The 13929-nt window shown below is 43.1% G+C and overlaps 1 protein-coding gene across 1 annotated transcript; it reads right to left on the bottom strand.

Moving 5' to 3' along the window:
* Window positions 1-112: 112 nt before the first annotated feature.
* On the bottom strand, window positions 113-13549 carry slc37a1 (solute carrier family 37 member 1). Its single transcript, XM_027030840.2, has 20 exons — window positions 13405-13549; window positions 12175-12405; window positions 9917-9998; window positions 9095-9200; window positions 8599-8677; window positions 8019-8154; window positions 7704-7780; window positions 7146-7312; window positions 6427-6479; window positions 6029-6112; window positions 5740-5868; window positions 5410-5500; window positions 5226-5288; window positions 4843-4928; window positions 4573-4621; window positions 4304-4377; window positions 4125-4203; window positions 2550-2647; window positions 2379-2443; window positions 113-2275 (listed from the first exon to the last, which is right to left on the bottom strand). Exons 2-20 carry the CDS (start codon window positions 12228-12230, stop codon window positions 2260-2262), a joined length of 1590 nt encoding a protein of 529 aa, XP_026886641.2. The 5' UTR covers window positions 12231-12405; window positions 13405-13549; the 3' UTR covers window positions 113-2259.
* Window positions 13550-13929: the final 380 nt, after the last annotated feature.

The following is a 13929-nucleotide window of genomic DNA, read 5'->3' as shown; positions in this document are numbered from 1 at the left end:
AGAAGGATAAAGTGAGAAAAGGCCCATTGTCTTGGGGAAGTTGCTTATTACTTGTTCATACATATTACACAGATAATATGAATATATAGAGATCATCACACATACAAACAAATCGAAACAGATTTTTTCCCTTTATTCATAATTAAACTTAATTATATTCATGTAAAAAGCAACATTACACAGTGACGTCCTACTCAGATGTTGCCTTGGATTTACAGACAAGTCTGTCAAGAACAAACAGACAAAAAGAAACAAAGAGCATTCTAACAGGAAAAGAAGGCACGATTTCCTTGTGACACCAGTAAACCATTACACACATTTTTCATACAAGATACATTCACCCATCCATAGTGTGATGTGCCCTACAGTAAAATGAGCTTGTGCCATAATTACTGCTAGATAAAAGCAAGAAGCCCACCGCCTTTGAATCAGAAACAGAGAAGTGGTAAGTCAAAGGCAAAATGTCCAGTTTTACCAATCATAACAGTCAAGGCAGATTCTGGGTTAATGGTGCATTGAGAAGCAAGCTTCTCCATTTTGATTTGTGCTTGCCAACACAGGATGAGCTTTACCCACAAACCGGCTGGAATGTGGACTCGTGCTCGTGAGTTGATGGTGGGGGGCAAAACCAAAAGCCAAAAACAAATAAATAGAGCAAAAACCAAAACCAAAGAAGAAACGTCTTCATGGCACGAGTGCTCTACGAGACCACAGTACAGTATACACGCATAATATATGCCCATCCAAAAGGGCCAGAGGTTTATCTGTCTGAATGCACATATGAGATGAATGCCAAGTACCATGGCAATCATGACCCTATCAATATACTCCTAAAATGTAAAAAAGGGAGAAAACAGTACACTTAATATCCACCACAGTATTTTAGACACAGTATTTAAATAACGAAAATATAATATTCGTATATAAATAACTTGCAAGGTTTGCTTTGGTTTGTAGAAAGCAAGAGGGGAATGAACAATATATTAAGAATGTACCCATATATACATAAAATAAGTTTATCCTTCCAATATCCAAATGCTCAAAGGGGCTTTAAATGGTTCAAGTAGAGAGGACATTCTTCTACATCACACAATTACTGGGAACAGGGAAGAGGGAAAATATAACTAGATCTGAAGGAATGAGACAGCAGTGTGTATGCATGTAATAACTGAAGAGGTATTTAAGATTCCCTCTTTACCAACTACTATTGCGCAGGAACACAACTAAATACAATGTTGGCTAAACACCAATAAGCTTGATGGGCTGGTTAGCGTTGTCCAGCTGAGCTTCCACAAAGTGGTCCCTATTGGTTTCATTTAGAGTTAGCCTCGCTAACCTTTCTGTACTGGTAAAAAGTGAAAGCACTATTGTAATGGCTCCAACTCTTGGTGAATCCATGTTTCCGTTATCCCTTGTCTTAGACACCCAGATCAGTTTGTAATGACCAGCAGATATATAGAATCTCTTCAACAACACTAAATGCAAAAGTGCAACGATTTTACCTGCTTACATACAGTAATAATGCCGTTTCTAAGACATGCCTTCGGACCTAGCAGTCAGCCAGTAGCTAGCTGTTCCTCTGGGCCTTTAAATTTACAGCTTAGACCAACAGAGCTTGAACTGCCACTGCGTGCGTGCTTGCGTGCATCTTCACAACCCACACAACCTCTTCAGTTAATCTTTCAATTCCCATCGCAAAGGATAATGAATATAATGAATATCCATTTGTGAGTAGGGAGTAAACAGGCTATTATATTTACTTCAAGAAATTTACAGCAGTACTTTAAAATGGTGACTATTTTCATAGGCTCAGAATTCTGCAAGCTACTTCATATATTAATATTCACGCACATTAAATGATGTACCATTTAACTTATTCTCAAAAATGTGATTTTGGACTTGTTACAAGTACATTAGCCCTCATAACATAACTAATAATTAGTTATGTTTTCCTCCTTCATTTAACTATTGCAAGTTAATGGTCAACCGGTAGGGAAAGCTGGGCTTCTGGTCCCTACAAAGTTACATGAACTTGTAATAGTCTGCTACACAGGCCACAGGAATGGGGAACAGAGAAGTAAACAGACAAAGCAAGTGACATTTTGGTCTTATCCATTTAGGACAAAAACAAAGCCAAGGTGCAGTTCTGGTCCAGATTGGGAAATGGGCCAAATGGCCATCTAGCAGAAAGGCCAGAGGCTGTCCACGGCCTCCTCTCCACCTCTCCTTCGACTCACTCTCCCACTCAGTGCAAAGTGCTCAGTGCTCCTTTAGTCTAGAAACCAGAGAAACACCAATCAGGAGCATACCGTTTCTTCCATTGATTTCGTTATGATTAGAGATTTAGACAGACACAAAGCAGAGGAACATGGACTCACTCCACAGCAGCTCCCGGAGGGCTCTTGTTAGACCTCAGTTCCTTCATCACCAATCTGAGCAGCAGCTGTAAACGAGCCGAAGCACAGGGGTCAAGCGTGTCGTGCAGGATGACTGTGCGTATACGTATGCGGTCAGTGTTACAGCCCACATCTGCTCTGGGCAGGACTCACCAGCAGTGCCAAAAAGTCTGCCGTCATGAGCATGTAGAACACCTGATCCCAGCCGTGTGCAGACAGCAGTCCGGCCAGCAGGGGGCCCAACGCAGCGCCTACAGGGCCCGAAGGAAAGGGGAGGGAGTCACAGTGATGACCAGGAAGAGAAAGACCTTTTTGGTTTCTTTATCATTTTCCAAGAACAATCGTTTTATGTTTCTTTTGGATCCTAAATACTTTGGCACCAATCTTGGACAGTTAGAATGTCATCTTCAACTGTGCCAATTGCTTACACTCACATAGCAAGTTAAAATGCTCCACCTGCATGAAAGCAGCCATGGCTAGCCCTTTAGAACAGAGCAAAATTAAAATGAACGAAGTTTACTATCATAGATTGGGCTTCCGTGTTATAGCTGAAGCCATTTTATTCCTACCATCATAAAAGAAAACCTTTCACCTTTCACACGTTTATTACTAAGAAAATGTTTTGAGCTTGTTTGATCCAAATTCATTCTTTAACAATCATTTATTCTTTTAAAATGCGATCGTTTGTATATTTTGATCAATTATACACACTGATTTGCCATACTTATTTTGTTTACTTGGTTCCTAATTGATTAGTATTTCTAATGATAGCATAACACAAAGGCAATGAACTAGACTTTCATTTGAGTAAATCACGCTGCAGAGGGAGAAGCATGGAAACTTCCACGTAATGTTAATGTTCTGCTTCTCAGAACACTAGGAGAGGGCGACTCGCCTCCTGGTCAAACAAGTTTGAGCCTTTCCAGCGAAAGGTCTATAGAACACCTCCCAGAATCCTTGTAATGCTGTCATGAGTCCAGAAACTGTTGCTCCAATTTCCTATTACCTCAGCCAGACACACAACATGATGCAGGAACTACAGCTTCACTTAGAGGCTCAGCCAGAAGCTGACAACATTGGCTAACTCTTCAGCCAGCCCCTTATTGTAATCTTTGCAGGCAACTTGGGATTGTTACTGCTCTTTTACAGACAACTGAAATTATTCAATTCAGTTTCAACGTAGCTTTAATGGCATGACTATACCAGGAACAATTTTGCTAAAGCAAATAATTTGGAACGGAACATGATTCACATTAAGAGGTTAGTGAAGCTGATTAACCTCTTCAACTCCAGTACAACCACAGGATCAACTGGGACTTTCATAAGGAGCTCAGCGGATGGAGATAATCCGAAGCGCACAGAGTGGTTAAAGCAAAAATCGAAGCTGTAACTCTAGCAAAAGACAAAAGATGCTGTAGCCATATGAATGCTGTTCACTGCAGGCAGATTTACCGTTTACTCCTAAAATGACCAACGTTTGCCCTTTACTCATTATGCCCTTTATGAGCTAAATGCAGTACAGTAAAGACGTGCTCCAACAGCACAGGCACTGTTAAGGAATTTCAATATATTGAGCTTAACCCTAGTCTCTGTTGAAGAATGCATGGACTACTACATCTGACTTAATTTGTATTAATACTAAACAGCATGGTTATTTACAAAATTGGAAGCTAGCTATGAAAACCATAGGCTTAAAATGTTAAGATAGAAGAGGTCTGATCCACGTACCAACAGAGCCTGTCCCATCGATAATGGCTGTGACTGTGGACAGAGCCCTCGCATTACCTTTTAGACTCTTGTGGGTTCCCTGGAAGTTGGAAAGTTCACAAGGGTCAGCACAGAAAAGACATAGGACACAAAAATACACCAGAGCCCATAAAAGGTTCTCTTAACACTTTCTCACTCACCAGATCAGCAGACACAGCTGTTGTGATGAGGGCATAAGGTCCATTAACTAATCCACCACATACCAGCAGCATACCTACGACCAAAAACACACTTTAAAATTTCACACAAACTGCACACTGCCTTCAGGAAATAGCATTCGCAGTTTCATTCAATGTCAGCTGACTGAAGCACCAGTAACATGGATCGAATGTTCAGTACACTGTAAATCCTAAAGAATGAGCTGTGTTTGGCTTATATGTTCAGTGTTGTTTGTTACAGGTGGTCTTACCAATAGTAGGCCCTGGGCCAAACTGGCTCATCATGGAAAAGCCATACAACTAGAAAACAGTAGCATCAGTTGCAACCACAACATATGGAAATGTAATAATGTATACAAGACATGTAAATGTAACAATAGTGCCTTGTGTTAAGTCAACTGCAATAGGATACTGTGTACACATGCTGTCAAACAGAGAAAACCTGGTTGTTGTTTCTCTAACAGGGAAACTGTGTTTAGTGTAATTGCATGCCCTTCCTCCAGGGGGCAGTAGACACATACTGTTGGTGCAGCCAATAGCAGCATTATGGCACATGTAGTGGCTCTCTTTCCGAGCTTATCTGAGACAACACCCGCCAGAATACCACCTACACATGCGCAGACACATGCAGACACACCATTCCATTACTAATAAACATAAGCAACATGTATACAAAAGTGTAAAATAATTAATACGAACGTGGACAAGAAAAGGAATCTTTTCAACTCGGTTTAAAATACACTGTTCAAAGATTCAACCAATGATCAGGAACCATCTCAAATTGTACTGGTAAATCTGATTGATATAGCAGGAAATGTGAAGTTAGATCCCACGTGTCCTTGTTCAGTACTGAAAAGAACTCATCCCCACTCATACTAAACACAGAGCAGGTGACTCAACATACCGATAATTCCTCCCACGTCAAACAGGGTGGAGAGATCTCCTGCTTTCTTTGCGTCAAGATGAGCTAAGAAAAAGGAAGACAAAAACTTTGTCCTACATATCAATAACCAACAAGCCCTCAACATTCCAATTTCACACACACAGGTCTCTCTCTCTCTCTGTATGTGTGTGTTCCTCCAACTCACCTGCTTTAGTGATATAAAGGGGCAGCCAGAACAGGAAAGTGTAGCTGACAAGCTTGGCAAACAGCAGACAGAGGGAGAATTCCACCACGCCCTGCACATGGAGTTCAGACAGAGAGTGATGCGCGCGTGCGCGCACACACACACACACACACACACACACACACACACACACTAAGGGAATGCAGACAATTTTTCGAGGGATCAATGTATGTATAGATTCATGAATGCACAGACAGGATGGAGTGATTTTTCTAACGCTTGTCTCTAGGAGGGGGCATGGCATGTGGTATGGGCAGGTGGCTTGTGGGGGTATGTGGGCACAGCACTCACTGGTATATGCAAGGCGCCCATGAAGCTAATGGCCGATGGCTCCGCCCCACTCTTCACCACCACAATCTGCTGCACAGGAACACACACGCCTGTGCTGTCCTGTCCCAGGAGCAACTCTGTATCTGAGCTCTGATACACACACACACACACACACACACACACACACACACACACACACACACACACACACACACACACACACACACACACACACACACACACAATGCAACACCCTTAAAGACAGGGAGCTGATGGGGAAAGGGTTAATGCACAGGTGTGGAAGTCTTACTTGAACTTTGGCTTCTTGCTTGTACTGCAAGTACAGGTGTTTATGGCCATTAACGCTGCTCCAGCTCTTCTGCCATGAACACAACTGATTATTGAGTGTGCGTATTTGTGTGTGTGAGGGAAAGAGGGGGGAGAGAGAGAGAGAGAGCGAGAGAGAGAAAGAAAGAATGAGCATGCATGAACATTACATATTAAATTTGCATTTTCTGTAAGTGCTCTCTGTTCTGTTTTCCAGGTGTTCCATGGAGACAGTTGCTATGGAAACAACAGTGGAATTTGAATGCTCATACCTAACCATCATTAGCCTTAATCCTAATCCTATAAGTATGCGCTCTCTCTTACTCTCTCGATCACACACACACACACACACACACACACAAAGGGGAAAGATGGACTTGCTTGGTTACTGTTTTCGGTGTTCTGAGCTCCAACACTCTTCAGATCATTGGGGTCTGTGAAAAAACAACAGAAAAAAAAAAAATCAATCCACTTGCATTACTATCACACACGTAGGACTAAGCACATATGCATGCGCACACACACACCAAATGACAAAAGGATAGAGGGCAAGTGATCATCTATCATCACACATACTAGTTGACATGTTTGAATGTTCTTGTTTTAGCTTACATTGATGACAATCCTAATATGCATTGGCATGCGTATTATACTTATCTAATATTAAAAAGGATCAAATCAAATTTTTAATGACACCTAGGCCTGCACAATATAGCCAAAAATCCTATGATGTAACTGCTGTGTGCGTGATATATCTTGCAAAAGATGAAAGCACATTGGTGAATACTAACATGACATGATTAACTGCTGTAATCACCATCACTGAAACTGTTCACAGGTCACAAGAATGCCAGTGCTCATGAACAGAGCAATCCCTTACAATGTATGTGATTGTTCAGGACGCTCACAGCACAAGACAAACATTCTGAGGTCTGTAAGAGGCCTCATTTGCAAGTGCAATAGCAAACACTGCAAAAGCAAATAACAAACAACATATACCACACGGTCCTGCTGGGAGCACTATGCATACAGCCAGGTCTGCTTGACCTTAAACGGGGGACAACATTCAGTCAAACTGAGCGCCAGCTGAAAGCACTCACGCTCGATGAGGAAGAGGAAGCAAATGATTCCCATGACGGCGATGATGATGCCGGGGACGATGAAGGACAGGCCCCAGTTAGAGGACACGTAGTATCCCGCGATCAGAGAGCCCAGAATGTTCCCCACAGAAGTATGGGAGTTCCACAGTCCCATGATCAGACCCCTCCTGATCACACACCATAGCAAACACACACCACATCAGGGCCAAGAGCAGCCATGACCAAAACTTGTCTAAAATGGTATTTGTTGCTACATTCACAAGATAATAGTGTTTAATAAGGTTTGTTCATGAGATACTTATTTATTTATAAATAACCAAGTAGCTGTAAATACATACGCCAGTAGTAAAAATAAAAACATTAATTAACAATAAGGAATTTCTTTAAATGAAAAATTACCACCCCAGCAATTACCCCCAAGGGTAAAAATAAACAACAGCCCACAGTGACAGACGTGCTCCGCTTCACACAATGGGACCTGTCACCGGGACGACAGATTTGTGTGGTTTAGGCGGTTTCCTCATTATACATAATACAGTAAAGAATTCAGCCCCTCACCTGCCCTTCCCAAACCAGTTCCCAATGCACGTTACCACACTGGGCCAGCCAGTTGTCTGCACTAGACCGTTGGCAATCTGTAACAAGAGGGAGTGAGGATTGAAAACGGGGGGAGAACGAGCAGATTAAGGATGGAAATAGAGAGGAAAAAGATATTTTATATGTAATACATGAGAGAGAGAGAGAGAGAAACTTGCATAACACAAGAGAAACATTTAATTGCGGATGCCTATCCCTAAAAAAGAACAAAAGCCACACACACATAAAACCATAAGTCCATGCAATGTGTGTGGGTGTGCATTAGTAAAAGCTCACCTGGGCAAAGATGTAGAAGCCCAGGCTGTGAATGTTGTAGACATAGCCCAGGCCGAAGAGGCAGGTGAAGAGTCCGCTGGTCAGCATACCCACCGTCAGGTACAGGCGGATGGGGAGACGCTCGCCAATGATCCCACTAGAAGAGGAACCATCGCGTTATGGCAGCGCTGGGCCAGAAGGAGACGGGCGTGCGCGCACACGCGTGTTTGAGAGCGTGTCCGTGTGTGTGTGTGTGTGTATTTCTTGGGTTCCTAGCTTTTTTTTTTTTTGAAAGCAACAGATGATGTCAACAAAAGCAAGCATGTGTTTTGCATCTCTCAAATTTCAAGTATGTTTACAGGAGGACTGAGTGGTGGAACGAACGCAGCGCCCTGCAGTCAAATCCACTCCTTAAAGTTAATGGTAAACACTGCCATATTTGTACAAAATAAGCATTGTCAGGGCTGTATCTTTATATCTTTCAGAAGACAAAAACAAACCATGTAGTTATTATTTTTTTAATAGCTTAGAATGGAGTGTTTCCTTAGGGCAGGAGCACTAGGGTAGGAGCAGGGTTACAGCAGGGAGCACTGGATCTTACCTCAGGTACATTCCTACTGCATAAGCACACAGAAAGGAATAGTCCATTGTTCCCAACAACTGCTTATAATTGCCTTTATCTGTGTGTAAACACACGCACAAACACACACACACGGATATAAAAGTGAACGAATGGTTAGCAAAGATGGCTAAAAGACAAATAAGAAGAGGAAGTGATGGTTTTGTTGACCACAGAACAAACAGTCATAAGCCATGTGTAGAGACTCTTGCTCTGCCAGTTTTCTTTGCTAATGTTATGAAGTGTAGAGACTACTGCCAGTTTTCTTTGATAGTGTTGATAGCATTAATTTGCACTGAGACTGACAGAGAGATGGGGAAAAAAAAGATTACAGACAACAGGAAGAACATTGGACAGGCCTCAGAAGTGAGAGAGCGAGACTGCCTTAGAGGAGAAAGAGAGCGCAGGAGACATCGCATGACAGCGGAAGGGTAAGAGAGTGAAAGAGAGCGACAGAGACAGAGAGAGAGCGATTTACCAAATGGCTTCCAGCTGCAGTCTGTTTCCACAGGAAGGCTGAGCTGTTGAGGGCTGCTGTCAGTGGGCAGCTCCCTGAGCAGTGAACAGTTCTTGTGTAGTTCGCTCTAAACAAAACACCACCACCACCCAGGCACACATACATAAGCATTTGAGTGCTTTAGGAGTAGCAACAACCATTCACATGAGCTTGCTAATGTTGCCAGCACCGAATCATTGCTGGTCAGACCATCTGGGAGGCACCACAGAAAATCAGGAAAATAAAGGACGGTTCTACAAAATTTGAGTTTGGCATTTTGGCAACATTAAAGCAACCCTTTAACTTTAACCCCAAACAGTTGTGTCCCTAACTCCCACCCCCTATCCCAGGCTGTTTACAGGACAGGGGAACGTGAGGCTAGATCAATACTACTACTGAGAGACTGGTACTACTGCTCCGTCAGCTCCACCATCACATACGCTGGTGTTACAGAGCTCCGTCACTCTGTGGGCATCCTTCCATGTAGGTGATTCTCTGTGGAATTCATGATGCCAGTGACAATGGTAGCTAGAGTAAGTGGTGGTAAGCACTTTGTTAGGCTCTTTCAGAAAGCAGATGTTAAAACTTAACTTAAAACTGTTAAAACTGTTCTCTGCACATTGGGCAAAGCACAGAATGTCACTTTCCATTTCTGGGTCTGTGTGTGCTATAATTATGAAACATCAGTGAGACGTCTAATGTTCATTTCAGAGTGCTCTTGCCCTATGGCAGTGTCCACAGACAGACTGGAGTCCGTTACTCAGACTGTTTGACTGCAGAGAGGGGCGGTTGGTTTATGGTTACCTTGACGATGCTGATGGGTTTCCGGGACAGGTGGAAGCTGGTGTAGAGCAGGAAGGTGAGGGCAAAGGTGAAGGCTCGATACCTGCACGCATGCATGTACACACACACACAGAGACACACACACACACACAGAGACACACACAGAGACACACACACAAACAGTCATTAAAGGAAAGCTAGAAAGAGAAGAGAGAACTTCTACATTTAGATACTATCAAAAGTTGAAATAGTCTTCCAGGAGCAGCCTGGATTCAGTGGCAGTCTCCAGCGCAGCAGTGATCAGTTAGGCTCAAACACCTGCTCTTCTGAGCTGTGGCCAAGCTCTGTGGCTCAAAGCTATGGCCAGAAAGAGAGGTCTCTGACAAAGATCAGCAAACATGCTGTTGCAGAAATGCAGAAAAAAAGCCATTTCTTTTAGTTGGTTCATTTTGGGCCTGTGGTTTGGAAATTGACCCCAATACCATGGGCAAGCCAGAAACATGCAAACAGAGTAAGGAAGCTTGGAGATATTTAACTAGCCCGGAAATGTAAGCTGTCCTTCACACCCACTCTCCACCCAGCCCTGCACATGGTCTTGTATGTCTAGCAAACAAGTAAGCACTTGCCAAGGACTTGTGAAAAGTCCAACCTGAACACAGGCTGCACTTGGCTGGGTCCAGGCTGGCTGAGAACCAGAAGAGCCTGCCACGCCACCACGCTGAGCTCCAACACCTGCAGTGCTTTTACAGGGCTCGTATTAGCTCAGTTTTTCCTCAGTGTAAACGGGACTGACATGAATACAGTAGGAGTTCCTTCATCCAGGGTCACATTACTCTGTGGGGTCTCTGCCACATGAAATACTCATGAGCTCTTAGCTCTTGTTTCTGCCTGTTGGTCTCTCTCTCCCTCTCCACATAAAACTTCACTCATACACCAGATATAACCTAACTCCATTCACTGGTCACTCTATTCACTTATTTACTATACGTAACCAAAGATGTAGTAAATGCCTCATTGAAAATGCTCTGTATAGCACACTCCTTATTCATATAGTCAATATTCAGGGCAGCGTGACCTTCAACCGACAGCCTCTCTACGTCTCATTTCCTTGTGCTGGGACTGTGTTCCTATGGTGTGTATGGGATACAAAAGATAAAGATTCACGGATAGCAAACACATACAGAAATAGCAGTGACTTACATGACACGTCACAGTGATGACAGACTAGTCGTAGCAATGCAGCCATATGGCAGCAGAAGCTTTCACACATCCTACAGGCCACAGCTAGATCTCCACATTTCTCAAGACTGCCTTAGTGACTCTGTCACTCTTTGGTTTTCAGTGACACTCAAAACCCACTCAAGTTTTCAGTTAATGTGACATCTTGGCAAACAAAGCTCATTCTAAAATTTCATTGATGCATGAGAGAGAAAACTCAGGACAGCTGTGCTCTCTCCCCACTGGAGCCCCCAGACTCCCTGAAGAGATTATTTACTTCACCCACTACACACTAGCTCCTCAGACTCTCAAAACACTTATCTGTTTACAGCTGAAAGAGGAAGATTTAGTTCATTTGAATTTCGAATACAAATACTCAGTAAGACAATGGTCTCATTTGGGGCACTATGATTTTCTAAGATTTGGAAATGAGCGAGAATGAGAAATTCAAGCAAGCTGTGGTGCATACTAAACAGACTTGACTGAACCATTCCACCCTTAGTCCTTTTAGAGAACATCTTAAGGGAAACCACAGCAAGTCTGACCCACTCAGTGTATGAGTATGTGTGGGTGTCTTCCCTGATTACAAAGTTTATTCATCTTTCACTGAGCAGAACTCTTCCTTACCTGGCCGCTGGGATGTTCACAGACAGAGCAACACACACCAAGCCAACTATACCAGGGCAGTCAGGTCTGCACATGAATCTAGCCATAACCAGCCCAAACAGGTCTGCATGTAATTCATTACCATATGGCTCAATAACCTGATCAGACAGAACAAAAAGGAACTACCAAGTACAGACATACCTAGCAAAATTTAAAGGCTCTAGGGCATGTTCACATGTACAGGTACTAGGATCCTAACTTGTCTCCTCTTAGAGATGCAGTACACAGAGTATAATGAAATGCCAATCAAATGTGTCTGCCAACACACACCGAGGCCCTGAGCCGAAGGAGACAGTTGTCAGAGACGGTCCTGTTGAGGCAGAGAAAAGAGATCAGTGGGTAGCGGCCTGAGCGTGGTGGGCAGTAGCACAGCGAGGAGAGTGGGGTGAACTGACCACTGGTCCCGGTTAAAGGAAGCCAGGAAGCGGACGCCTGGGGGCACGGGCGCCATGCCTGTGATGGGGCGGAGTCCAGCAGGCAGCAGGGTGACCTCACAGAGACAGAAGACACAGCAATGGCAGATATGTGGTCACAGTGCACAGCTTTGACCAAGAGGGCACTGTGAGCTCAGCCACAAGACACATGATGTCTCAGTGGTGGGTTCCATTGGATTCAGACCGTTTCTCCTGGAAAGAGAGCGAGAGAAAGGATTTCAGAAGATCATTTTTTTCTAAAGGACACAATCAATTATGACGTTCTTCTTATCTACTACAAGTTAAAGCTTATTTCAGGTGAACTATGGCGCACAGGGAAAGCAGCTTTACTCTAGTGGGTCTTTTGACAACATGTCAGTTTGGATTGGATGAGAAGAGGCACAAGGCAAGAACAATGGCTTAAGTTCAGAGTTTGCTCCGACTGGACAAACTGAACATTTGTGAGCCTTAACAGGCTCATTCTGGCAAATACACATGGTGTATAACTTCTCCATTATATCAGACTTGCATAGGAGCTCAGAGTAGTTATCCATTCTACAGGTCTAAACAAGAAAGCAGATACAGAGCCAACCGTCTTTGACAGTTGACACTATTAGGACTTTTACTAGTACTTCAACCCAGCTGCTGCATCTAAATCTACTGGCAGATGTTCTTATCCAGAGCAACTAACATATTTATCAGTATGATGGTATGTGTGCTCCCGGGTGAACAAACCCAAGACCCTGGTGTGACTAACACCTCGTTCGACCTGCTCTACCAGATGAGCTATAGGAGCGTTAAGTATTAATAAGTAGCATTCATTCATAACAAGAATAATAAAAAGTCAAACCACACAGAAACTTTATTTAGAATCGTTTGTTCTCTAGTTCTCTAGTAATGTTCAGTTGTCAAATCTGTTGCCAGATTTATCCTGAACTTTAACAAAGGACGCTGAACATTTCAGAAACTAGCCCATACATGTATGGAAAACCGGACAAAGACAACAAATGACAGTTAATTTTCGCTGCTCTATATCTTAACAGTGAACAAAAATGTCTGTGATGAATGTATTTGGTTTCATGCGTCTGAAACCGGAGGAGGCGGCGAGCAGATCTCGCCATGAATGAGTTTTAGCCAACGACCAGAGTGAAGATCCCGAAACCATTGGCTTCTTCCCTCAGTGCCATATTTAAAGGTTTTAGATGCTCTTACCGTAAGTGTCCACGTCGCCTATCCGAAGGTCTATGTTATTTGGTGTTAGCCAGATGACTTCCTCGTCTCGTGTTGTGTAAGCCACGGCGAACCAGCCGGAGCGTAACGGGAAGACCCGACAGCACGAGCACGAGCACGAGCACGAGCACGAGCGGCCCGAAGCGGAAGTGACGTAGGCAGACGTACGCGCTTTGGAAAAGAGAGCCGTCCTTCTTTTCAACACTTGTAAAAAATGTAAAAATCAATTTCATAAGTCTCCTACTTTATGGTGGTAAAAATTACATTACTCCAGGTAATTTTACATACAAATTTAGATTTTTACTTTCAAAGTGCATCATTACCACCCGAGTTAGATAGTGTTTTAATTGTATTCTTTGAATGCAATTTCAAGCACATAAATGTTAAATATTATCCTTATCCTAATCATATAGTTTTAAATAATTTTTTGGTAATTTTTTCTCTTCGTATAAAGGGCACTCCAATTTACTGCCCTTCACCACGCCCACCTCCTCTCAGTGCAATACC

Source organism: Electrophorus electricus, chromosome 2, assembly GCF_013358815.1.
Source record: "Electrophorus electricus isolate fEleEle1 chromosome 2, fEleEle1.pri, whole genome shotgun sequence".
Classification (NCBI taxonomy): Eukaryota; Metazoa; Chordata; class Actinopteri; order Gymnotiformes; family Gymnotidae; genus Electrophorus; species Electrophorus electricus.
This window is presented reverse-complemented; position numbering and strand designations above follow the sequence as displayed.

Excerpts from the sequence above, each read along its gene's own strand:
- slc37a1 (XM_027030840.2), bottom strand. The coding sequence starts at position 12,230 with ATGGCGCCCGTGCCCCCAGGCGTCCGCTTCCTGGCTTCCTTTAACCGG. Across the intron at positions 7,781-8,018 it reads GCTTCTACATCTTTGCCCAG|ATTGCCAACGGTCTAGTGCA; the intron begins GTGAGCTTTTAC and ends CTCTTGTTACAG. Across the intron at positions 2,444-2,549 it reads CAGACTTTTTGGCACTGCTG|CTGCTGCTCAGATTGGTGAT; the intron begins GTGAGTCCTGCC and ends GCTCGTTTACAG.